This window comes from Lytechinus variegatus, chromosome 8, assembly GCF_018143015.1.
Source record: "Lytechinus variegatus isolate NC3 chromosome 8, Lvar_3.0, whole genome shotgun sequence".
Lineage (NCBI taxonomy): Eukaryota > Metazoa > Echinodermata > Echinoidea > Temnopleuroida > Toxopneustidae > Lytechinus > Lytechinus variegatus.
Genome location: NC_054747.1, coordinates 34,763,529 through 34,791,240, shown reverse-complemented (window position 1 = coordinate 34,791,240; position 27,712 = coordinate 34,763,529). Strand labels below are relative to the sequence as shown.

Genomic DNA, 27,712 nt, shown 5'->3' with positions numbered 1-27,712 from the left:
TCTCCCCGTTTTTTGGGGGGGAGGGGGGGGGGGGGGTGGGTACCTCGACTGTCCTTTTCATCAACAGTAAATGTAAACAATTGATTCTGTGTTTGTTTGCTGTCTTATATTGAAATTTATGTACTTTGTCATTCTAAGATATCGATTCATTTTGCTAATATTTAAGTTTTAGTTTCCAGTGTGTCCTTTTAATCTACTGCTGCATATAATTGTGAATGCATATGTATTCATTGTTACAAGTGAATGAAATGAAGTTATAGATACTATGCAAATAGTAATAAACATATTTTGTAATGTATAAAGAATTTTAACGACTTGGTGTTCTTTCTGTTGGTCTCTCTTTAGTCTTAGGGTGATATTTGTATATATAAACGCATTGATTCAGTTACCTAATTTAGACCATGTTCTATAGAATATTGTTATTGATGTTCAGTTTCCAATTTATTTTCCAAATATGAGTGATAAAAATCTTCTTGTTAGAATATGTAGAGATAATGGCAATATCATTATAGAATGAGTTTTTAAATGATTTCATTGGGATCTTACCTTTTTCTTGAATACAGAGTAAGGAGTAAACTAGCTTTACATCGAATTCTTGTTTAGTCAGGACCGTTATATCCAAGTTTCAGAATTAATTAATACCGCCCTAAGATTTCAAACATCTGATAATGAAACTTACGTTGATGATATGGCAAATGGGGAAAATTCACTGTGCTGTAAATGAAATGGGGTTCCATGATGTTTCCCCTGGCAACAATATGCTGCTGTAAATAGTAATGATCATAATGAAAAATATTATGATCATGATGAGAAGGAAGATATTGAGAGGAGAATCATAATTATCATATGATGGAGAAAATATGAGATAAGGATCATAATTATAATGAAGAAGAAAATATTCACAATAATCATGATAAAAAAATGGAGGAAGATGATGATGACAAGAAGGTAGCTCGAGAAAAAAGAAAAGGATAAATAAAGAATATATGATTTAATGGGAATTAAATCAATTTGAAATCACTAAAAAATGAAATAAATGAATTTAATTGGGGTGCAAAATATTGTATTACCCCCTCCCTCCCCCCGATACCCTAGCTCTCCCCGCCTCAAAATGTAAAACAATGACTTGCGGCCCAAAGCACATCTAATTTGATTTTAGCAAAATCGAGATGTGGAAACATTTTTTCCCTCTCCCGATCCCGAGCCCTCCCTCTTTTATATCGATTGAGCAATATTTTCTATCGCAATATCGAAAGAAGGCGTTTTGGAGGTGTGTCTCTTGACTTGTCACGGCTGCACGATTTCGTCTGATAAAACTTGAACAAAATGACAGAAACTCTGAAAGATATTGGACCTTTGGTTGGTGCAGTTGACCAGGGAACAAGCAGTACAAGGTTTCTGGTACGTTATGCACTTTTTTGTACAATTTCTCTCCTTCGTTCATATATTTTTGTAGAATATACCGACTGTGTTTGATTCGTACTGGGGAGAAATACGATACCGAGCGGAATGCACGCCGTAAAACTAGCCGCAACTCCCCGGAGGATAGTCTGAGGGTACACCTCAAGTACAGTCGCTGATGTGAATGCGCCGTGTTTATTCTGACTTGTGCGTGTGGTGTGTAATGAATGAGTGTCTGGGAAGTTGAATGAGCTGAGCTATACTATTGAGTGTATGCAATGTAGTATTGTATGCCCTTGTCTTTGCCCTTCAGACTCCCGATGGTGTGTTTTATATTTGTTTTTTGATAAACCCAACTGCAAGTATTGCCACATGCCACGTTCTCAAAGTCTAGTATGAGACCAATTAATGTATCAGACCAATTAATGTTTTTAAAACATGTAATGTTACATATGGTCAATTCCAGCCAAATGTTGCATTTTTCCATTTTCAAAAATTTCTTTTCTGAGCAATTTTGTTTATTCTGTTTAAAAGTATACAGTTTAAGGTTTACAAAAACACAATTATATTTACTATACCCTCATTCATTCATAAAATACACAATGTGCAGTCTGTTGCACTTTGGTACTAAGATTTCATAGAAATTGTACAACTTTGACCCATTCCTGGCTCCTGGCATGCAAAGGGTGCTGATGAAAAATTCCACTGTCCATGTGACCTCCAAGCAGTAATTTACCATTAGCTCTATTGTTTTACATGCTGCAGTGAAACGGTGAGGCACAAAATACATTTCAATGTATGTATGTTTGATGTCCCATAAGTCACAGTTTTAAGCATTAAGTTTCCCTCATATGCTGCCATAGACTCCTGCAGACAAGTATTGAACTTTTTTATCTACCACAGTACATGCTTGCTTCAACAAATCAAGCTGCATCTGTATTGGACTTGAAATAGCTATACTGGGGGGACATACATTTAAGTCCCATAAGTCACATGTCCCATAAGTCACACATACAGTTCTTAAACCATGCCACCTTAAAGCTGTCCATGACATCAAAGAGTGAGATGAGAATGCTTAAAAGCTGGAGAACAGTATGCTGACTGTCAGAAAAAAACAGTCAGAATATCATAGGCAGTGCATGGAACAAAAAAAAGAAGTTTGGATTGTGTGCCCATCCCCCAAAAAGGAGAAAACTGAATATGATCGCTAAAATGCAAAGCTTGAGTACAGGTGAATTGAGTTTGTTTCACCCCAGCTTTTATTCATTTTTTAAGGTCCAGATCACTCTCTTGGTTTTCTTGTCTCCTTGGGGTATGCATCTACTGTTTGACATATGATGTGAACTTGGTATATAGTTCCATGGAAACTAAACTTATTGCAATGTCCCATCAGTCACAAATTTTGTAGTTGAGCGATCCTATGGATCCTGTCGAAATAAGAGCACCAGTCCTCAGATGCATAAGGCTACCATGAGCAGAGATATTAAAAGGGCACATACAGCGCTCCCTACCAGCCCCTGTAAATGCCAAAAAGTTGTTCAGAACCTTGCAATCAAGTTTTCTTAGAATCATTCCTGTCGCCTGCCAATAGAAAGTAACATGCGCAATTTGCAGAGTACCGAAGTGTGATGTCACGATGTCATGACATCGAATCAGCCAGTTCTAAACTGAGTCGCAGAGCCTGCATGATCGTCAATACCTATTTGTATTTGCAAAAATGGTGATGTGTGTTGTCCCTGGTTGTTACCATAATTCTGAAAGTTGTAAAAGGGCACTGGTTCATAAAGCTAATCGTAACTTAAGAGTAACTTTAAGAACGACCGGTGATCCTTGTGGTAAATGTCATCATAAATTGGCAATGTTTTAGCATGTAAGAAAGGATCACCAGTCGTTCTTAAAGTTGTTCCTAACTTACAAACAGCTTTATGAAACGGCCCCCTGGTTATTTTGTTTTAGAACCAGGCCGCCATGACACCATGGCAACTGACATCATCGCTTCGGTACTCTATAAATGGTGATGTCCTTTATACAGGCATTCTGAATTTCTATGAAAGAGATGACATAACAACCCAAGCAGCTGGCAAAAAAAGAATTTGTGATATGGTGCACCCCATGATATATTACATGTGTATTTAACTAACTTTTTTTGTATTGCCTAAAGTGTATAGTTAATGAATCTTGATGTACCCTTTGCCAAATTGTGTCCCATAGGTTTCAAAATTGGCAATCTTTGGCGGCCATCTTGGTGGCTATCTTGGATTTTTCATGAAAATCAATTATTTTAATATTTTTTGCAGAGACAGTCACAATGGTAAAATCTTCCATGTAAATGAATACACTTTTTACTATACATGTAGCTTTATATAGATAGTAGAATAATTAAAAAAAGAGAAGAATTTATGCCAAAATTTTCATGTTTTTTGTCAAAAATTTGCATGTGCACTGATATCTATTTTATTATAAACATCAACAACTAATGAAAAATATCAGCTTTCGACATGACAGAGAATGTTAACAAGAATATTCATGGCAGCATTAATGTCTTAATTTGCTTACATACAATACACTGAAAAAGCCATTTTCTTACCATTCTGTATGACACAGATAGAGAAAAGCAACATTTATTTGTCCATCTGTAACAAATATGTCCTATCATTTTGTCCCATCAGTCACAATGGAAAGTGTGTCCATTATTATTCTAATTGTTCATTTTCATCTGTTTGCTAAATATTTATGATTGTAATTGTTTATTGATTATTTTGTACTTATTTGATTACAGTTCTTAAAGCTTGCTGACAAGTTAGAATTTTTTTTTGTTAATGTTCCCCTTTATATTCATGAAGTGCATGAAAAGATGTTTCTGCCCTTTGTTGAATTTATTTCTGACACAATGGCATGAATTATTAAAGGTGTCATGTTATTAGGGAATATTTCTTCATGCTGAAATTAAGTTTGACTTAAAAAGTTATTGAGAGGAAATGTAAATTCCATGAAATGAGATAGGGTCCCATCAGTCACATTCACTTGTCCCATAAGTCACACATGACTGCACACAACTACTGAAAGAAATGAAATGAATCAAGTCCAATTCAAGTACTGTTTGTGAGCACTATCACTGGTTAATCTCCAAGTCCAAATTTAAAAACATTGTCATAAAACTGAGATAGATATGGCACTTTGAACAAAAGAGCTCAATTTGTGTGGTCCATCGATGTCCCATAAGTCACAATGACATTTCTGAAGACATAGCACCCTATGCAACCAAGCTGCAAGCATACATTTTTGTATGTAGTAAGTTTCAGTATTCTTCTTACAGATAAACAAAGTATATCCATGTTTGTGCAGCTACTGTTGCAGATATGTACTTCAGTAATGTGGAAAAAGGTATCAAATGTCCCATAAGTCACAATGGAATTGACCATATTTAATTTGGGAAAATGTATTTGATGTGTCTGTATTTTGTGCAGTCTAATTATTAATAACATAATTTGCAAAAAAAAAAATATTGGGTTACAGGCAGAAAATATTCTATGAATGTAAAGGGATTAGAATTTACAAACCTGGGGCGGTATTCTGAGGTTTTTTTTTTTTTTTATCTTACCGCGACATTGATTTTATCACCTAGAAATAAATTCTAGGTGAATTACATGTAACTCCAAATGTTGACATGATAAAGAAGAATGATACATGTATATTGAGAACAATATCGTTATTCCTGTACAATCAGGAATTATGAGACTTTTCTTGACGAATATTGTCTGTGAAATGATGCTTGAAAAGATGCGATATAGACTTCGAAAAAAGATTGAGAGTATTGTGATTTTTTAATAATGAATTGATGCTGCAATCTCACTCTTTTGTCACACTTGGCAGAATGGATTTCCATGAGAGAGCTATAAATGTGTGTTTCTCATTGGATATTGATTAAAAAATAGGAATTTTAGGAGTGTCTTTAATCCAGAGATAAAACGAAGATAAAATTGCTCTCAGGATACCAATTTGGTATTAAAGGTGTTGGTATTTTATCTCACTGATTTTAACGGAGATGAAATATTTTATTTTATCTGAGATAAAATGGATCTCAGAATACCACCCCAGAACACTAAAAATTTAATCAAAATGTTATTGAAAAATACATAAAATTTATTGAATTTTGAATTTCAACAATATTTTGTGAATGTATTAAAATGTACGGCATCATGATTGAAGATTTGGGATTATGTCAATTATATAGGGCTCCATATCCCCACTTTTCTTTTCCTTTAATTTCATATTTTACACATGTGCCATATGTAGCTGTTTTTAGGTATATCTCCCTTGTTTAATAAAAATGAGATTTTCTTACACATACATGTAGTTTATTCATTTTTTTGTTTCATTCTTGGAGGGCAAAAATTTGAATGATTGTGATTTTATATTCATAGGCCTACAAGGGAATAATGTAACCGGGGATATGGCATCATGAGCTTGCTCTTGGTAAATTCATGAAGCTGTGCATAGAACTGTTCCAATGAAATAATGCTAAATTTGTATGTCATAAGTTTTTGCTACTTGTCTGATTTTGTCATTTTGATGACATTTTCAGTGCATACATGTATTTTGCTGTTATGATGTTATTTTTCAACTGTGAGTACTGAGTACCCTTTTAATATAAAAGCTCCTTGCTTTTTACTTCCTAGGTGCATAGTTGTACGTGTACCTACATAGTGTAAATTTGTTTTCACTACAGGTCTTTTCCTGTAAAACATCTGAACTGATTGCTCATCATCAAATTGAATTACAACAAACCTTCCCCAATGAAGGGTAAGTCTTATCACCCACCCTCAAAGTTCAGAAACAATGATGATGGTGGTGGATAATGATGGTGATGAATGTTGATGATGATCAAGATGATGAGGAGGATCATGATGATGGTGATGATGATGATGGCAATGATTATGTTGATGACAATGATGATATTGATGATGATGATGGTGATGAGGAGAATGATGAAGACCATGATATGGCAATGATGATGGTGATGATGATGATGAAAATGTTGATGATGGCAATGATGATGATAATGATGAGGATGATGAGTAGGAGGAAGAGGAGGAGGAGTAGGAGTAGGATGATGATGATGATGGTAACAATGATGATGGCAATGATGAGTATGGTAATTGTGATGATGATGATGAGGAGGAGGAGGAGGAGGAGGATGATGATCATGATCATGGTAATGATTATGACGATGATGATTACGACAATGCTGATGATGGCAATGATTATGAACGTGATGATGGTGATGATGATGGAAATGGTGGTGATGAAAATTATTATGGTGATGATTATGATGATGATGATGATGATGATAATGGAAATGATGATAATGATGATGATTATAAGGAGGAGGACGTGGGGAGGAGTAGGATGATGATCATGGTGATGATTATGGCAATGATGATAATGGCAATGATGATAATGGCAATGATGATGATGGCAATGATGAGTATGGTAATGATAATGAACATTATGATGATCATGATGATGAAATGATATTAACGATTATGGTCATGATGATTATGATGAGGAGGAGGATGATTGTGACAATGATGATGGCAATGATGATGATGATGTTTTGGGAGGTGACTCTATAAACAGAAGTGTCTGTAGGTCTATATCAGTTTCATATTAGTGACAAATTCTTTTTCCTCCTTTTTGTGTCTTTATTTTAATTTTTTTCTTGAAGCTTTTTTGTTCTACACATATATAGTAAATAATACTTGGATATTCTTTTCTAGGAGAATGTTCGAAAATAAAATCCTATTTTTTGCTCACTCACTTCTCTCTCACACATTTTGAGAAACTGAAAGCAAGCCTACAGGGCTATTTTCTGCCCATTTGAAATTCAGAGTAAGCATGCTTTTTGTAATTCATAAATTTCGAATTTAGGTGAATATTGTGATTATTAAGATCTCATGATTTGAGATTCAATTTTGATGAGTTTTTGTTAGCATGTAGTTGGTATTGTTATCATTGTTGAGCTTGGACTTGGCAATGATAATAAACAGCTGCATTTACAATCCACAAACAGAGGCCAAGGCAAAAGAAAATGATGCACTTCCTGCTGAGAAAACAATTTCAAAATTTTTAGGCATGCCTGCTTTATGAGTCCAAGGACCAAAGCCAAGGATGCTGGTAGCACTGGTAAATTGTAAAACAGGGTCTTTTTTCAAAATTTCTGGAAGAAAGGGGTGGGATAGTCGAGGGGGGGAGCTGTGTATGGAGGATCGTATTTATTTTGGGGGGGGGGGTGTTTTAGTATCTTGCATTGAACTTGGAGAGCCATTTGTGATAATATTATTTCATATGAGTCGGTATCGTATGTGTGCATACACTGTAGTCTCAATGCTAATTTGGATATAATTGTTTTACAATTCTAATCTAATCGACCCAGGTGAGGTGAATGGGTACCCGGCAGGATTAATTCCTTGCATGCACTGAGCGCCGGTGATGGCAGCTCGAGCTAAAGCCGGGTAATAATAGCAGCGCTTTGTATCCTCAGGCAAAAGGCGCTTTATAAATACCGCTATTATTATTATTATTATTATTAATCTAAATCCAATTGTTCTCTTGCTGGAAATCCAGACAGCTCTATATTTTAAGTGGCCACAAGTAAAAAATAATAGAAAACTTTAAAGGAGAATGAAACGTTTGAAACAAGATCGCTTGTGTGAAAACAGAAAAATCAAAGAAAGAGATCAACGAAAGTTTGAGAAAAATCGGACAAATAATGAGAAAGTTATGAGCATTTGAATATTGCGATCACTAATGCTATATGGAGATAGCGAATTGGCAATGCGACAAAGATGTGTGATGTCACTTGTGAACTCTCCCCATTACTTTAGTATATATTTCACTAGAATTGCCTCTTTTATCACATCTATCCATAAATCATGTGTTCTTTCTACATGAGGGCATGTAATACATATTTTTTAAGAATACTGTACATCATGGATAAAGAGTTTGTATCATCATAAGAAAAAGCAAAAAGAGACATTTTGAGGGAATTTATAGTCCACCAAAAGGGAAAGTTGTTCATCAGTGACATCACACATCCTTGTCGCATTGCCAATGTGAGGATCTCCATAGCATTAGTGATTGCAATATTCAATTGCTCACAACTTTCTCACTATTTGTCTGATTTTTCTCAAACTTTCTTTATTCTTATTCTTTGATTTTTCTGTTTCTACACAAGCCTATTTGTTCCAAAGGTTTCATTCCCCTTTAATAGAAAGCAGTTTAATAAATGATTAAAATAAACAGAAGGAACCACTACTCATCATTATTTTATTTTTTGCTGCCCAATTTTTATTGGTTCATTTCTTGTACTTGTAGTGCCAGGACATCAAGGCATTTTGTCCAAGCAGTAGTCTAAAACTTGGGGTCTGATCATAGTCTACACTTGTAAATTGTGTTCACTGTTTTACAGCTGGACAGGTGCATTAATTGGTTTCAATGAAAGCAAGGAGATAGCCTTGTCTCTCCTCTCTCTGCTCAGATTTCCAGGGCATGCCATTGAATAAATGAGTCTGGAGAAAGGTTATGTGACTTGTATATTATAGGCAGGGGCAGTGCGTATCAAAAAAAAGTTTACACTTTGAAAAAGCCCTGGGAATTTAAAAATATGCAACATGTGGGTAATTTTTGCAGTATAATCTTGGGTTTGGGTCTCATCTATCCAATGAATGTAAAAGTTTTGTCAGAATGTTACACTTGAGTGAGCACTGTCCATTTCTGTAAAGCTCGCAGAAATCTGTTTGCGCAGAAATGCTCGTTTTCATGCTGTGTCAAGGGGAAAGGGCGAAATCAAACTTACCCTACGAAACATTTATCATACATTTCCCTTGCACTTTTAGTCAATTGAAATAAAACGGATACATTCCAGCAGTTTGTAACAATTTTGCCACCCATAGTGAAATTTCAACTCTTATTAAGCACAACCTTTACCCTATTTGTGCCAGCTAGATCTGAGGACATAACTGAATCTGAAAAAAATTTTATATCAGACATCTCCAGCATTTTTTTATCATTGAAAGTGGGTTTACATTTCATTTTTCATTGAATACTTGTTTCTCCAAACTTTTCTCAATTTTAGCAATGATAAACATAATGAAAATCAAGCTTAAGCCATTCCATGTAAATCACACCTCAGTGTAAAGCAAATATCGTCACGATGGGCTCGGTGTGTGGGGGAGTGGGGTAGGGCGAAATGCACTCTTCGAAGTGTTTTGGGCAAGGAAACAAGTCTAACAAAGTAGAAGATATCTTCAAATCAATTTTACTAGCAAAATTCCATGTGTTCTTCTTGATTACGGTCTACTTTTATTCGCATAACTATTTCGATTTCGTTCTGCGCAAATCATTTTTCACTTACTTTTCAAAAGTAAGTGGTGCTCACTCAAGCGGAAATATTTTTTGACAGTTATATCGTTATTTGCTTTAATGGACCTGTACCAATGTTGAAATGTGGACAAATCTTCAGGATATTACAAATGCATAGTTTTACAGGATTTTGTTCAAAGTGTAAACTTTTTTTGATACGCACTGTATTATAGGCAGGGGCAGTGGAAGGGGGGGGGGGTGATTTCATTTTGCTTTCATTGTTTCTCCTCTGTTGGTTTAAACTACATACATTCAGATGTATTCTGTAGAAGTGGCAATGGTCATGAGACAATAAATACATAGACCTTCATTGCATTAACATAAATTCGGTAATAATACATCGAGAGGGAAATGTACTACTACTGGTATTTTCAGGTAAAATACCAAATGCCTGCTTCTGTCTTCCTTCCTTTCTGTCCATTGGTAGTAGCTAGGGTCCATATATTATGCATGTATATTATTCAAGTAATAGCTGCAACCAGCCAAATCCTAGGTCCATAGGCATTTTGTCCTGCATCCTAATTTGATTAGGAAATGTGTGTAGCAGGTACTATAGTAATTGGCTTGGCCCTTAGAGATATTGGCAGTGTGTAGTTCAAGGGGTACACGTATCAAGAAATCAACAATGAATCACTCCCCCTTCCAAATGCACTCCCAGTAGCATATTTTTGTTCAATGTTTTACGCCTTTATACAGTGTATTTTGTGTTACAATTTAAACATATATTTAAAGCTGCCTATGATTTTTAATTTGAAGCCTACATGAACATGTTTGTTCATAATTTTCCATGATGATAATATAATCTATGGTCAAATGAGCTGAAATGCAATGAAATGATAAAAAAATGTTTCAACATTGTCACTATTATTATTTTGGTATTTTTAATTACCATTGATCAGTAATTATACTACATGTATAGAGCTGGCCTGATATCAGCTGTGACTTTTAAACAATTTCTTTAATGATACATGTGACATGGAATTTGAAGGTTTGTTTTAAATGATATTTATAGTCTTATCATTCTGATGGTCGTTAAGTGAATTGTAAAGAGAAAAAAGTGTTCAACATTGCTATTATAATATTTTTTTTGTAATTGCCATCAGTGAATGCAGTTAGCCCAATATCAGATGTGATAAATACAGAGCAGCATAGGAAATACATGAAGGCAACATTTTATACCCTTATACCCCTAAAATTCCAAAAATTGATTGCTTTGGGGCAATAACCTCACATTCACACTCTTTTAGCAATCACTTAAATATAACAAAAGGAATTATGTATAATGTTGCCATCTTGGAGATTAAAAACTATTAGAAAGATGATAATGGTGAAAATAATGACGATATTTAGTAATGATCTGTTGTCCTATGTGCCCATTTCCTACATGTATTATAAAGGCAATTCAACTTTATAGGATTAATGTATCGTACAAAGGAGATTCAAGGATAAGTCTGTGGAAATGTTTTATGTACATGTACAAATGTGCTAAAGGATTTTTTTTACGAAAGAGTTTATTGACAAGAGTAGAAGGTGGCATCAATGAAGGTTTAAAGTATAGTAGTTTTAAAAGTCTATAGAATTCAAAGTTTTATTTTTGTTATAGTTTGTTACAAAGATTTTCTGCTTTTATCACTTTTGAAAACGTTTGATCTTATTATTTTTTACCAGGTGGGTGGAAGAGGACCCTAAAGAGATTCTCTCAACGGTCAAAGAATGCATCAATGAAACGGTCAAGAAACTCAAAGGTCAAGGGGTGGATCCAGCGGGCATCAAAGCCGTAGGGATCACCAATCAGCGGGAGACTACCATTGTCTGGGATAGGACAACGGGGGAGCCCTTGCATCCTGCTGTCCGTAAGTTATGTTTTGCGGTATCAAGTGGTTAAAAAAATAATGATGATGATAATAATAAATGAATATGTATTATAATTTACCATTTTAACAAAAATCTGCTTGTGCGTATTGGGACTTAATAATAATAGTGAAAGGTATGTTGTAAAGATATAGATAGCTCTGCATTCTGTATTAAACATGATGTCTATAAAGGCCAAGTCCACTTTAACAATGAGTTTATAAGTGAATTTAATACAATATTTGAAATTCAATCAAAATTATAGCATTTCTATGTTTCTCTATAAATATCAGTGACATGCACGTCAGTTCAAGAACATCTCTCTTTACTTTGTTTCTTGTGCACTGTTCTCTTGATAGTTTGGCTAGATGCTAGAACAGCTACCACTGTTGATCAGCTTGTAGCAAAGACACCTTCCAAGACCAAGGAGCATTTACAAGTAAGTTCTACCGGTATTGGTTTTTCTCTCTCTCTCATTCTAATTCCCTCTTTCTGTTAGCCTTTCTCTCTGGTTCTTCTCCCCCTCCCTAACTCTGTAACTGTTGCTCTCTTCCTCTCCAGTTTGCTGCGTTTACTTTTCCCCATCTTTCTTTCTTTCTCTTGCTATCACTCACTCCCTCTCATTTTATTTCTCACTTCTTGAAATCCCTCTGTGGACCACCTGTGTTTATACTCATTTGCATGTAGTCTTTTTATTCCTGAACCACTCTGTATGGCTACCTCTGTTTGTGCACATAGGTATCTTGTCAAATCTTGATAATGACCATTTTTTTAAAAGCTCCTTTAATTGCCCCTCTCATTGACTACCTTGGTTTGTAAATGCAAAGCATCTAATCATATCTTGATAATAAGCTGTATATTTTAACTCTTGAGCCCCTCTGTGGACTAGATAATCCTCTGTTCACACACATAAGCATCTAGTCATATCTTGATAATACTTCTGTCTTTCTAACTCCTGAAGCCTCTTTGTGGACTACCTCTATCAACATACTTCAGTGCAGTGAAGGTCAGATGGTTACTGGACAACGTTCCAGAAGTCAAGAAGGCCGTTGATGATGGACGATGTATGTTTGGAACGGTGGACTCCTGGCTGACATGGGTATGTCTAAGTTCAATTTATAGATATCTCCTTTATGAGATTAGGAGACACTTTTGTTTTAGTTCTCTTTAAAATGTGAGCAAAAAATAGGCAGTTATATAGTACAGTCTATTTAGAAGTATTCTACTCCCAAGGCATATAAAAATAGAGTTTGGATGAGTGTTTCAGTGCTAAGAACTGATAATGCTAGGAAGGTTTAGATTTCAGATAAGCTTTGAAAGTCCCTGATGATTATATGCAGATATTTCTTATAATTTCATACTGGCAAAATTATTCCACAAAAGAAAGCTGCTGTGGCAGAGATATCCTGTTCATCAAAGCTACTTTGGGGTTTTGTGAGGTCATGCATCAGATTAATTATTAAATAAAACTTCCCTGTTCCATAGAACAAATGATGCACAGGTTTCTTGTGTGGGTCAGTGTGTATCATACAATAACTTAAGCATTACTGTCGAGACCATACCAAAGATAACCTCTCTATACCAACGCACTCCTGCGCATCATTTGGGTATAAATGATCCCATGTTTTTTCCTGATTACTTGCTCTAGAATCTAACAGGAGGTTTAAAGGGAGGACTACACATAACAGATGTCACCAATGCAAGTCGTACCATGCTTATGAATGTAACAAAGTTACAGTGGGATGATGAGCTTTGCAAGTAAGGACATGAATTCACTTCATATCTCATTTTCAAAATGCTGTTTATCATTTTTTTTCATGTCTATGTCTCAAACGTCTATACTTATGTACTTTTTTACGGGGGGGGGGGGGAGGAAAAAAAGCTTTGTAAAGAGTTTTCATTCAAAGTGCTGGATGAAACTAATGCAAATTAATCCTTCTTGTTTATATCCTTAATGGGTGTTATGATGGGTACATGGGAAGAATGGTTGAATGGTGGAAAAACTTCCTTGAATGATCAAACAACTGAACAGGGTATCTGTGCTATGTTGGGGGAACAAAATGCAGCGTGACATTAGACAGATTTTCCAGAGGTTGCAATAAGCCAATTACCCAGATTTAAGCTTGAGTTACTACTTCATCAGTAGTGCTCAGTGCACTTAAAAAGTATGTAATTAATCCTACCAGGTACCCATTTACCTCACCTGGGTCGAGTGCAGCACAATGTGGATCAATTTCTTGCTGAAGGAAATAACTCTAAGGCTGGGATTTGAACCCATGACCATCTGTTTCAAAGTCGGGAGAATCATCCGTTTGGCCGCAATGCTTAAAAAAAAATAGTTTTAAGAACTATACGTGTATAAATGGTGCATATTGTTCTTCTTTTTCCTAGATTCTTTGATGTACCTAAGAGTATTCTTCCTGAGATTCGTAGCTCTGCTGAGATCTATGGTGAACTGGTTGATACAGCCCTCAAGGGAGTCCCCATCGGAGGGGTAAGAATTCATCTTGATTAATGAGAAATTCCAGTAGTTGCAGTAAAAACTGATTTCATGAGAAAGTCTGTAAAACCAGGCTCAATTGTCAGTATATCATTGAGGATCTAGATCTGGTACAGTTACATAAACTGAACTTTGTGAAATCTTGAAATCCACGCTGAAAAATGTTCAGACTGAAGATCCCCAGCACAGATAAGCGCATGTGGGACAGTGTATAATTATTGGTTTGAATGTCGGGCCCGACGCTCTACCCGAATCCTGTGCTTATTTGCTGATTTCTCAGCAATTACACAATTTCTTCCAGAATCCTTCGGCACATATTTTTTATTCATATAAACAGACACTTTGGTGGTCATTTCATCAGATTCTGTACAAACTCATTTTGATATCGCTACCAAAACTGGCATTTACCTTTAACCCATGGCCTACTGGAACCAACTTGAAGCTCCCTGTACAGAGCCAATGGGAATCACAGAATTCAGTATTCAACATGTTAACCCATTGTGTACTGGAGCAGGATTTGTCCGTGTACTTATGGGAAATGACAGGATTCTGTAGTCAATGTGTTAACATATATTAAATTATAACTGGATTGTTCAGAATGAGTTACTAGAAATATTCTGCAAGTTTGGGAATACTGTAAGAAACAGAGATGAGTGCAATATCGGCTAAAGGGAATGAACTGTTCCTTGTTTCTCTTAAAGAAATGCCACTCAATGTTGTTATATTCATCTTTATGATTATTATTGACGAGAAGTTCCAATACGACATGATATTGCACAGCTAATTTTATGTATAAGCCAAAGGGGAATTCATCAGATTTTGATGTATCATGCAAAAAAGCTTGTGATATTGAAAAGGTTCTTCATAATACTTTACTACTCAGTCACCCATTGATTTTTTTTTCATTTCAGATTCTTGGAGATCAGCATGCAGCATTAGTAGGACAGTCCTGTTTCAAGAAAGGCATGGCTAAAAATACGTAAGTGATGATAATAATAATAATAGGGATTTATATAGCACCATCAATCTAGAAATAATCTATTCCAAGGCGTATTGTTTATCATTATTATTACCTCGGCTTTAGCTCGAGCTGCCTTTCAGCGCTCGGTGCATTCAAGGAAATAATCCTGCCGGGTACCCATTCACCTCACCTGGGTTGAGTGCAGCAAAAAGTAGATCAGGAAAAATTGACCACATTCTAATCAGGCTCAATGAGTTGTTGTATAATGTCCTAATGGATTATCATTTACATGATCAGTGCAATTACACTGCTGTGTTTTGAAGGTGGAAAAACACATTTTACTTGGTTGTACTTGAGCACTATGAGCTCTAGACATATTGTATGTGTGTAATTGTTGTAAAGTCAGTTTACTTTCCTTCGGTTGTATATTGTAAACTATTGGCCCCCAGTAAATAATACAATTCTGTACAGTTCTATAGTATTCTATAGACAGTATTTCTGTTCAAATATTTGAAAGATATTTTCATTTTATTTAAATAGTTGACTTAGAAGGGGTGGATACGGGATATTAACCATGTAATATATTTGATTTGCAAGCAAGTTATTTTATTGATCAGCTTGAAGAAAATCAGCAAATAAAGTTATGTGTTTGTGTATTCTGACCTAATTACCATCCGATGAAAGGAAAAGTAAAGAACAGGATAGTTTAGTTTATTATTTCTCTTCCTCTTCCTCATTGTCATTTGTATTCTTTTATCCTCTCGTCCTTTTCCTTCTCATCTTTAAAAATTTTCCTCCTCTTCTCTGTCGTATTAACTCTGTCGTCGTCTTGTTCCTCTTTGTCATCTTCTTTGTCTTTGTCTTCTTCAATTTCTTCCTCGTCTTTGTCTTCTTTTTCTTTTCCATCTTCTTCTCCTTGTTCTTTATCTTCTTCTTCTTCTCCTCCTCCTCCTCCTTCTTCTTCTTCTTCCTCTCCTATTTCTTCTTCTTTGTCTTCTCCTTTTCCTTCTTCTTTGTCTTCTTCTCCTCCTCCTCCTTCTGCTATTTCTTCTTCTTTGTCTTCTCCTTCTTCTTTTTCTTCTTCTCCTTTTTCTTCTCCTTCTTCTTTGTCTTCTCCTTCTTCTTCTTTGTCTCCTTCTCCTTCTCCTCCTCCTTTTACTTGTTTTTCTTCTTATTATTTCCTTTAATTTCTTCTTCATCTTCGTCGTCCATTCCTCCTTTCCTCTTACCATCACCTCCTTTTTTTCTTCTTCCCCTACCTTTTTCTTTTTATTTTCATTATCTTTTTCCCTTTTTTATTTCAACGTACATGTATTTATGCAACCATGCAAGTCTTCTATAAAATGGAAAAATCTACTGTTTAATCGATGAAGAGAAACTAGAGTAACTCTCTTTCCAGTTTTGAAATACAAGAGTACAAAAGAAAAGAAAACCTAAGGCAAAAAATAGATTTCCTTACTCAAATACCAGAAGACAGATTGTCGCTTTATTTTCAATTCAATTAGAAGGGGATACAATATATGTACCAGGCAAATATATTATTTGATTGATTAGTTTGAATTTGGGTCATATTTGCAGATTATTTCATTCTATTCAATACTGAAGGAATGACATAGATTTCAAGAGTGTTTGAGTTGGGGTTGAGGGGGGGGGGGGGTGTCTTTGGTTTACAAAATTCTATCAAAGACTACATATCCCCATTATCTGATTACAGCGTATTGACTTGAAATCTCCATTGACATTGTATCAGTATCTGTATGCCTTACTTTGATCTTGTACATGTAATTTATGACAGTGTGTAAATAAATCAAAGAAGTACATGTAACTGTTTGCGTATGGCAAATATACAGTTAGCAGTCAACTTTAAATATTGGGGTCAATGGGCAAACGCATCTTGGAGTATACCCAATATTTAACTTCTTAACTTTAAAAGTTACATATTATACTTTCTGTGCCATCAATCAAACCGAATTGGGATACATGTATGCTAACTTTGGAATGGCTAAAATTGAGATATTGTTTTATGATTTATTTGTCTTATAATTCATATGTTTCATTAAAAATTTGTTGTTGTTGTTTTCGTTGTTAGTAATATGATTCATAGTATTATTATTATTATTAGTAGTAGTAGTAGTATTAGTAGTAATAGTAGTAGTAGTGGAAGTAGTAGTAGTAGTAGTATTGCTGCAGTAGTAGTAATAATTATACTTGCTTATATAGCGCTTAATACTTTGTCAGAAGTCTCTAAGTGCTCTATGCAGCATAATTACCCTGGCTTTAGCAGTGTGATTATGCCGTTTCAAGGAATAAATTCCTGCCAGGTATCCATTTACCTCACCTGGGTTGAGTGCAGCACATTGCGGATCAATTTCTTGCTGAAGGACATTACGCCATGGTTGGGATTCGAACCCACGACCCTCTGTTTCAGAGTCCGGAGACTAATCCACTGGGCCACAACGCTCCACAAGTAGTAGTAGTAGTAGTGGTTGTAGTAGTAGTAGTTGTATCATCATCACCATTATCGTCACCATCATTATCATCATCATCATGCTCCAATATTTTGTAATCATTATTTTAGGTATTTGAAAATAGTAGACACAGAAATTATACTTAATGTCTATGCTTGAAATACCATGAAGATTGTTTCGATATGATTTCATCTTTCAAAAGTAATCCTAATACTTATAATGATTTTAATGATACATGTATAACACTGTCTGTTACAGCTATGGAACTGGCTGTTTCTTAATCTACAACACTGGTGAAGAGAGAGTGTTCTCCAAGCATGGCTTATTAACAACTCTAGGATATAAACTTGGAAAAGATGCTCCAACTATCTATGCACTTGAGGTAATTATATTTGATCTTGCCATGATTAGAGTATGATCATTGAAGTGTATCCCACATCAATAGAATCCGTATGACAAATATAAAATGACTTAAATGAATGGAAATAATGTATTGATATAAACTCAGGAAATATGATGATGCTACAATTATCTCATTCTCAATAAAAAGAATATCTTTTTATTTAGAATTGTGTTTCACATTGGTCTTGATTATTGGAAATACATGTAATGGCGACTCATTAAAAAATTAAACATTTTTGCTGCAAATTCTGTCAATTCATCGAAGCATTAAAAGAAAAATAAACTGTAAAAGGTGGAAATAGCCATTTCGTAAATGAAAAAAATATTTTCTTTATTGAGCAAACTCTACAACTCGCACAATAATCCATGCAATACAGTGCGCATCATAGCGCACAGTGATACTACATACATGTAGTACATAGATGTAACATCATTGAAATCTTCATGTACATGTAGGTCCCATTTCTATATTAAAATGATCTTTTGAATTGAGGTCATATTAATTGATTGTGAGGAATGACATGATTTTGCTCAATCAATTTAATTTTTTTTGAGAGGGATATATGATAATAAATGCCATAAATATTCCACTAGTTAGGCCTGTATTGCACTCATCTACAGTTTGTGAAATATTGGATCTATCTCATGGAATATCTCTGGTGTTCCATTCTGAGACATATATATGTAAACCATTAATAGCCATGTACAACTACAAGTATTCAAAGTCCAGACACTCGATATGTTTGATGAGAGAAGATAAGGTATATTTGAGGAATAATCTTTTCCGGTGTGTGAAGAGTTTATGAACCATATTAATGCACCTGCTATCACATACTTCATTCATTTTAATGATGTATGCACAGCCATGTGAAGTACATGTAGAGCTACATGTATGTGTATGTGACTGTTGAGGCTAACTACCCACGGCAAACAGGGACTTCATGAGAAAGTCATTAAAATGAAGGTCAATGTATGTGTTCCATAATACATATACATGCGCTACCAATGTTCATTATCGTAAGAAGCCTTGTGTTTGCATTGTATGTCTCCCAATTGGGCTGATCCAACTTTTTTCTTACATGTAAATAGCATGCACAATGATGGAGAATTGATAAGAAAGATGATATCCAAGTGTAGAGAAGAATAATAATAGGTCCATTCATGTAGTGCAGTTATATGCATAGAATACGGGCTTTTATAGCTGAGCTGCCATGTAGGTGCTATTAAAGCGTTCAAGGAATGAATCCTACCAGGTACCAATTTACTTCACCTGGGTTGAGAGCAACATGATGTGGATCAATTTCTTGCTGAAGGGAAATAACACCATAGCTGGGATTTGAATCATGACCCTTTGTTTCAAAGTCCAGAGACTAATTTTTTGGGCCACAATACTCAAGCAGATCTACAAATGAGATCTCTTTGAGTACTCCTAATAGTGGAGAGTCAAAAGGGGCCTAAGCTTTTGATCCTAGCAGAATCTTCGTCGGAGGCAAAATTACCTAAAATACTCCTAATAGTGGCGAGAGAGTAGTGGAGGTGGTATCTAATATGGATTTGATATTCTTAATGAACAAGTATATCATGTTATCAATGGTTTATGAAAGTATTTTTTGTATATCATCTTAAAGTTTAGTTAGTAAATTTTCTATTTTAGAGTTTACATGTACATTCATTATAAAGTTGCAAACTTCTTTTGGCTAGAAAGAGTTCCCTATGTAGGATTTAGGAGACTGTTTTTTACGGTTTCCACCATTGTCTTAGCTTTAAAATAGAGCTCTCAGCTTTCCTAAAAAGTAATTTCTAATATGAGGATATAGCATATGTTTTCTTCTATGTTTGTATTTGATTCTGTATCTAAACTTCGGTGTGTTAGCTCAGTTGGTAGAGCGTCCGTCTCACAACCAGGAGGTCAGGGGTTCAAACCCTGGCCATGTCAGACCAAAATACGTTAAAAGATGGGAGGTGCTGCTACATGTACCCTGTCTGGCTTTCAACGATTAAAGGGATAGAGCCTTGTCGATCTGGCGCTACACAGCGGCTGCCAGGCCCACGATCAATCGGGTAAAGCAAATTTTCGGAGTATTTCATTTCATGTCTATTTCGAACAATAAAGTATGGATTTTCATCTTGTTTTATTTGATGTTACAGGGCTCTGTAGCAGTAACAGGTGCTGCAGTGAGGTGGTTACGAGATAACTTGGGCATCATCAAAACAGCTCCAGAAGTTGGTATGTATTAAAAAAGAAGAGGAGGAGGAGGGGGAAGATGAGGAGGAGGAGAGGGCAGGATGATGAAGAAGAAGAGAAAGAATGATAGAGGAGGAGGAGGATTAGTAAAAGGAAGAGAGGAAGAAGAGGAGGAGAAGGAGGAGAGGGCAGGAGGATGACGAAGAAGAGAAAGAATGATAGAGGAGGAGGAGGATTAGTAAAAGGAAGAGAGAAGAAGAGGAGGAGGAGAGGGCAGGAGGATGATGAAGAAGAGAAAGAATGATAGAGGAGGAGGAGGATTAGTAAAAGGAAGAGAGGAAGAAGAGGAGGAGGAGAGGGCAGGATGATGAAGAAGAAGAGAAAGAATGATAGAGGAGGAGGAGGATTAGTAAAGGGAAGAGAGGAAGAAGAGGAGGAGAAGGAGGAGAGGGCAGGAGGATGACGAAGAAGAGAAAGAATGATAGAGGAGGAGGAGGATTAGTAAAAGGAAGAGAGGAAGAAGAGGAGGAGGAGAGGGCAGGATGATGAAGAAGAAGAGAAAGAATGATAGAGGAGGAGGATTAGTAAAAGGAAGAGAGGAAGAAGAGGAGGAGGAGGAAAAAAAGAGAAGAAAGAGTATGAGGAAGAGGAAGGAAATTAAGTAGCAGGAAAAGAGGGAGAAGACAAAGAAAAACAGAGGAGCAGTAAGAGGAGGAAAAGGACAAAAAAGGATTAGGAGAAGAGGTAGAAGATAAAAAAAGAAGAATGAAAAAACTCCCAAATTCCCTGAAAAAGATCGACTCAGTCAACAAATTCAAAACAGCTCTTAAAACATATTTAAATTGTACCTTCATGTAGCCTCAACAAAATGAACTCATCAACACTTCTCTTCCTCTCCTTTGTTTTCTGAAGCTCATAGAGATTATTTGATGTGTTATTTGCTATACAATAACTGACCATTATCATTAGTAGTATTAAGATAGAAAAAAGAATAGAAAGGAACAGTTAATGCAAAACAGCAATAGGAAAAGGTGTGAATAGATTCATATCTCCCTTATTTCTTCTTATCTATTTACCGGTAATTCATTGCAACTCTTCTATATTCACAGAGACGCTGGCTAAAGAAGTTGATAACAATGGTGGTGTGTATTTTGTACCTGCTTTCTCTGGTCTCTACGCTCCTTACTGGGAGGCGGATGCAAGAGGGTAAGCTTGCCTAACATACCAACATTGCCACATACACTTACATATCAAAGGGGTGGTTTAACTGAGAGATAAAAAGGTTTTATGTTAAAATGAAATTAAAGATGAAGTCCACCCCAGGAAAAAGTTCATTTGAATTGATAGAAAAAATTTCATCAAAATTGGATGTAAAATAATAATGTTATAACATATTGAAAGTTTGCTTATTTTTCACAAAACAGTTATATGCATTACCCAGGGATATAGAAATCAAAAGTTATATCATTTGTTTTACAAATTTGATGGTCAATTATTGCAGTCTCATTTTCATAACATAAATTTATTTTTTACAACATGTAAACCAAACAATGTGCATGAGTTTTGGCTGTTTCAAAGTTGTCTAACCTAAATTTTTAAATTAGATACCTTACTAATTTTGAATAAGTCATATGTCATCAAGGATAAAGCTGTCTATTGTTGTGTTCTGTTGGTCTCTTTATATAGAACTATCTGTGGTCTAACTCAGTTCAGTACCAAGGCCCACATAGCTAGAGCTGTTCTAGAAGCAGTGTGTTATCAAACCAGAGAGGTAAGAAATTGATTTATCTTTCTTAAAAGGCAGATGGACAATTTGCTGACTCCAGACTTTGTGAAAAAAGCCTTGGACATGCCTGTTATAGATAAGATATTTAGGGGCAAGCAAACTTGGTGTCCCAGCGAGATATTCTTTGACCAAGCCTGTTTAGCTTTGGGCAACTGTCAGGCCAGGGAAAATTGGGTTGACTTTACTGTGGAGCTTTGTGGCCCAGTGGAAAAGTCTCCTGACTTTGAAACAGAGGGTCGTGGGTTCAAATCCCAGCCATGGCGTAATTTCCCTCAGCAAGAAATTTATCCACATTGTGCTGCTCTCGACCCAGGTGAGGTGAATTGTTACCTGACAGTATTGATTCCTTGAATTTACTGAGCGCTGAAAGGCAGCTCGAGCTAAAGCCCGGGTAATAATAATAACAATGAGCATCGGAAAAGAACATTTTTAGATAGCTAGAGCTATATGAATGCCTATCATTATTATGATTATTGTTATTATATCTAGTAGCTTACATAAAGTCTGCTGTTCATAAATCTTGTTCTTCTGTGGGGGAGTTATATCCAAATGGTGTCAGATTCCCCATGAAAACTCCTTAAATCAATTTAATGCCTTGCATTGTCTTAATTCAAATTATAGAATAAAAGCATACTGTATTTCTAGTTTAGGTAATTGCATTTCATCAATCATTACTAGATTATATGACTTTGTGTGCCCTAAAAAGTTATTATGTGTAGGATGTGAAAATGAAAATATGTTTTATTGGATGGATTTATTGATTTTACATCAAAAGTGAATATCCACTACTAAAGCATGAAATGGGCCAAAAATTTTAGGATATGATTTTTGTTTGTAGCTTTCTATTGTCCAGGTTTTGTGAATTAAGTGCCCAATGGGCTATTTTGAAATGAAATAAAAATAGTACCGCAAGAGTGCGCTAGATGCCATATTTGGACAATATGTTTTTATAAGAGGACATTACTGAAAATTGTTGAAATGTATCCTCAACGGCCGATACTGCTAATCATATTTCAGAAATGAATTGTTCTGTGCTTCTTTTTATTTTAGTTATTAGATGCAATGGACCAAGATTCTGGTATTCCCCTAGAGAAGCTTAGGGTTGATGGTGGAATGACTCAAAATAATCTTCTCATGCAGCTACAAGCAGATACACTCAACATTCCTGTTGGTAAGGATATAAATATAAATGATAGTAATCATCATTGGGCTGGTTAACATAAACATCGTCATCACCATCTTCATTTAATTATGAACTTCACTGTCATCATCATCATCACCGTAATCATAAACATCATTATCATCATCATAGTCATTGACATCGTCATCAATCATCATTATCATCATCACCATCATCATCCTCATCATTATCATTATCATCATCATCATCATCACCATCATCATCATCATCATTTTCATCAGCATCATCATCATTTTCATCATCATCACCATCATCATCATCACCATCATCACAATCATCATCATCTTCACCATCATCATCACCATTATCATCTCTCATGATTAAAAATGCTCATCAAATTTTGTAAGCAAAATTGTTCCCTGAATCCTGATTTGGAACATGTTTTATAGTATCATGTTTAGCATATATACGTGTAAGTATTCTCGCAGTAACTTATAAATAAATTTCCTCATCTTTCACCAGTTCGACCATCAATGCCAGAGACCACAGCTTTGGGTGTTGCAATGGCTGCCGGTCACGCTGTAGGTGTATGGAAGATAGAAGATGCCTCGGCTGGTAACACCGATACCTTTACACCGGTTATTGCTGAAGATGGTAATCATATCTTACTCAAAATTTGGTGTTAATATTAGTATAGATGGTGGTTTGGCCATTAACACTGGTATCTTTAAACCAGTCATTGAAGAAAATGGTAATTATATCTCGCTCAAATATGGTGTTAGATGCTTTGGGTTTTAATAATTATATTTCTACGCCAGTTAATTATATATCTGACACCAATACAGTGTTAGGTGCTTGGGCAGTTAACACTGATACATGTACCTTTACACCAGTCTTTGCTAAAGACCGTAATTGTATATTTCACTCTGATATGGTGTTAGGTGCTTGGGCTGTTAACACTGAAACATAAACACTGGTCATTGTTTATGGTGGTAATTATGGTGTTTGTGGTTCAGGACCCACAACAGAAAGGTCAGCGATTAATCACTAGTTTGAAAGAACCATTATGATTGGTTCTTAATCAGTCTATTGAACAATATGCGCATGCAACGAAGATCTTAATAGGCCATTTTATTTAGTGATTAATCACTAACCTTTGTGTTACGGGGCCAAGGCATTATTCACTGATAACCTTACTTAATTTTCATGATACAGGCTATTCAATTCAATTCAATTCTCCTTTTAATCATGAAAATTAAGTAAGGATGTCAGTGTTCCGGGGCCCAGGCATTAACCCTTTGACCCCGATAGGACGGAATACCGGCCTGCCAGAAAACGCACAAATACCCTATAGGCCGGAATACTGGCCTACAGCCATGTGACTTCAAAAACATGGATTCTAAATGTCAGGTGATCTTTTAAAATTACATCATCTTTCTAGTACGTGTAGGAATATTTAGTCGATAATTTCAGTCAATGTCGGCAATGATTTCGGAAGGACTTGGCTTAAAAAATGGCCAAAATATGCCACTTTTTTGTGGTTGCTCGTGTCGTATGTGCGGTAACACATGGTGTAATACGCGGCGAGTCACGTGCTTACTATGGGGAAGCAATTGGTATATCTGACTTTGGTGAAAACAGTGATTTTGAGCCCTAAACAGACACTAAATTTGATATTTCTGTTTGTAGACTAGGTCTACGAGAAGCTAAACAACTTCAGCCGGCTCGGTCCGGGTACTAGCGGGGGAAGATGCCGTTGGGTCTCGAAGCATGGGGGATTATGTGAATGTGGTCGATAAGTCATTTATGGGCAAATAATTCAGGGTATAGGTCACGGCCGCCCCTAATAATTCCGGGTTCAAAGGGTTAACACTGATACACTTACTTGATTTTCATAATACAGGCTATTCAATTCAATTCTCCTTTATCTCTTTCCTATCTCCCGTGCAGTCCGTGAGTCGCACTACGCCAAGTGGAAGCTCGCCATCCAGAAATCAATGAACTGGGAGGGGCATAGTTACACCCCTGCAACCAAAGGTGAAGCATGATCATCTACCTCTTGCCCACTTATACTTGGACAATCAACTTTATTACATAATCAGTTCATTGCATGTAAGACTTATATAATCAATTTTGATATATTTTTAATGTTAATGTCTTGTATTCATAGGTTATGATGGGTGCCGTGACATTTGCTCCTGCAACAAATGCCCCTGTGGAAATCCCACACATTTCTTACAGAAAAAAAACCCTACCTCTAAACACTCTACCACAACCCTGACCCTATACAATCTTGAAAGTTCATCTGTGTGCATTGACGGCGGAAGCCAAAAAATTTAGGAGGGGACAACCAACAATTTTTTGACAAGATCAACATCAACAACAAATTTTAGGGGGGAACCGTCCCCCCCCTCCTCAAATTTAGGGGGGACATGTCCCCCCTGCTTCCGCCGCCTATGTCTGTGTGGGTTGAAAATAGCAAATTAATCAGCTTTTGATCCCAACACCAAACAAGAATCTTGTAGAGTTACCTCAAAATTTTCAGCTACTGACGGCAGCCTTCCTCAGTAATGTAACCTGATTTCTGAAGAAAAAAAACTGTCACAATCCTAACCATATATCCAGAGAAAATGGCAGAGGAGCTACTATTGTCTAAGAAGCAAATGATGTGTTAGGTTATAACGATTACCTATCAATAAGATGTATTCCAGTTTATTATTTCACTTTTTATTCATAAGTATTTTGTGTATTATGCAGGGTGTTGAACCTATATGATGGGTTAATTCATAATTTATGACACTTGTTCATTAAATTTACTTTAAATTTTACTCTAATTTCCTCAGCGCTGGGGTTGGTTCTGAGATTTACTCCTATTTAAATTCCTTTTGTCGTCTTTGAGACCAAAATATGGGTTATCCCCTTTTAGTATAATCATTGACACAGGATTGATTCTGTGGTTTATTCTAGAGGCGTCACTTGAGTACACTAGCTCAATTTTTTTTAATTCATCAAATCATTATTTTCCTGCTTTTACAATCATGCAGCTAATGATTGTGGTGGTTTCAAAATCCATCAAATAAGTATAGTATAGAATCATACAACTATTATTTGAAGTGCATGAAAGAGGGACCAAAACCAAGGACTGTTGTGACAGTTTTTCAATGGAGTATCATTCCAATGTCAAGCTCTTCTCGAATTAAAATTGTCTTTATTAATGATTGTTTGTCATCTGGAGGTGTTTTGCAATACATATCAATTTATCCAGATATTGCCATAGTAATTTGCAAAGAAATGATGTCATTACTGAATGTTTGAATTGTATTGCCAATACTTGCATTTTATCAATTACTGTATTTTAATGATTTGTCAATACTTGTAGTTCTCTTTTTAAGAATAAAATTCAGTAGTTGAATATTTATAGTATACCTTTTAAATGTTTGTTTTCTTATAAAGTTTACTAACATAACTATATATTCATTTCTTCTATCAGTTGTAGCAATAATGTGTATGGTACATATTTTCATGCCCCTTTCTTTAAAAAAGAAAACCCAAACTAATTTGTGGGAACTAAATGGCATAATACAGTTGAGAAGCGATTATTAAAATATACCATATGGAAATTCAAAAGGAAACTGGCCTAAGAATTTCCAAAATTTATATATTTTTTTGTGAAAAATTTGTGCTTGTTGCATCTTTATTACTTTAACACTGACTTGCATGCTTATAATATAATCATAAACTTGTAAACTTGTACTTAATAGTCTCCTTAAAACATCTTTTTGTTGCATAAACAACTCTTTCCATATCTCATCTGTTTTCTCATTGACTTTTCATATCTTCTATCTTCTCTTCATTCATCTCTTTCACACAGGTTCAACATGTTGCCTGCCCTCTATCATCAACATCCAGACAGTCACCACCATTGTGACATCATCAGCCGCTATACTCTTTCTTGCATACTGCATAAAGAAATTTCTTTAACTCATTTTCATCTGTGTCAATAATGCTCTAAATCATGCCATGTTTAACCATAAGTTTCCTTGCCTCTAATTGACTTACCTACATGTATGAATGTATAGTGAGTGTTTATTTCAGTGAAATAATAACATATGCCTGAATTCAGAAAGGTGATCTTAAATCCATGGTCAATTTAAACCTTATTTTGCCTAATTCAGTGCAGTAATGGAGAAAGCACCTAAAAATGAAAGTGTGCTTTTATCACTATATGCTTAGCAATGCTATCAATTAAGGGTGCAGCATTAATGCACCAACTGTTTTGAATTAATGACTTGAATGAGTTCACTGTCTATCTTAACCATGTTGGCTCATTAATATAGTAACATAAGCTTAGTAACAGACCAGTGGACCAGATCTAGCCAGGTTGAACACAATACCATTTCAAGGGTCATATTGTTTATGCACAATAGCCTATCAAATCTATTGTGTCTAATCCTGCTAGATCTTCACCTGTGACAGACATCAATTTAGCACTGTGTGGCAAAAGGGTGCATTCATTATTGGACCATATCCAGCATATACGCATTGAATTAAGTGAAATCACTTTTACCAGCCATGGTCTAAAAAAGCCTTTGT

The 27,712-nt window shown here is 35.6% G+C and overlaps 1 protein-coding gene across 2 annotated transcripts; it reads left to right on the top strand.

Annotated features, from left to right (window-relative positions):
- Nucleotides 1-1,241: 1,241 nt before the first annotated feature.
- LOC121420424 (glycerol kinase-like) lies at nt 1,242-27,712 on the top strand. 2 transcript variants are annotated; one of them, XM_041615050.1, is made up of 16 exons: nt 1,242-1,401; nt 6,131-6,204; nt 11,494-11,678; nt 12,036-12,115; nt 12,638-12,775; nt 13,325-13,434; nt 14,068-14,170; nt 15,088-15,155; nt 17,864-17,987; nt 20,156-20,234; nt 21,302-21,398; nt 21,879-21,963; nt 23,029-23,149; nt 23,642-23,773; nt 25,070-25,156; nt 26,991-27,712. In XM_041615050.1, the coding sequence occupies exons 1-16, from the start codon at nt 1,327-1,329 to the stop codon at nt 27,098-27,100; spliced, it is 1,668 nt and encodes a 555-aa protein (XP_041470984.1). In that variant the 5' UTR covers nt 1,242-1,326; the 3' UTR covers nt 27,101-27,712. The 2 variants fall into 2 exon arrangements, 1 of the variants encoding a protein (XP_041470984.1); XR_005970757.1 differs by having other exon boundaries at nt 1,243-1,401; nt 25,070-25,231; nt 26,991-27,058.

Excerpts from the sequence above, each read along its gene's own strand:
- LOC121420424 (XM_041615050.1), top strand. The coding sequence starts at position 1,327 with ATGACAGAAACTCTGAAAGATATTGGACCTTTGGTTGGTGCAGTTGAC. Across the intron at positions 6,205-11,493 it reads CAAACCTTCCCCAATGAAGG|GTGGGTGGAAGAGGACCCTA; the intron begins GTAAGTCTTATC and ends ATTTTTTACCAG. Across the intron at positions 11,679-12,035 it reads GCCCTTGCATCCTGCTGTCC|TTTGGCTAGATGCTAGAACA; the intron begins GTAAGTTATGTT and ends TTCTCTTGATAG.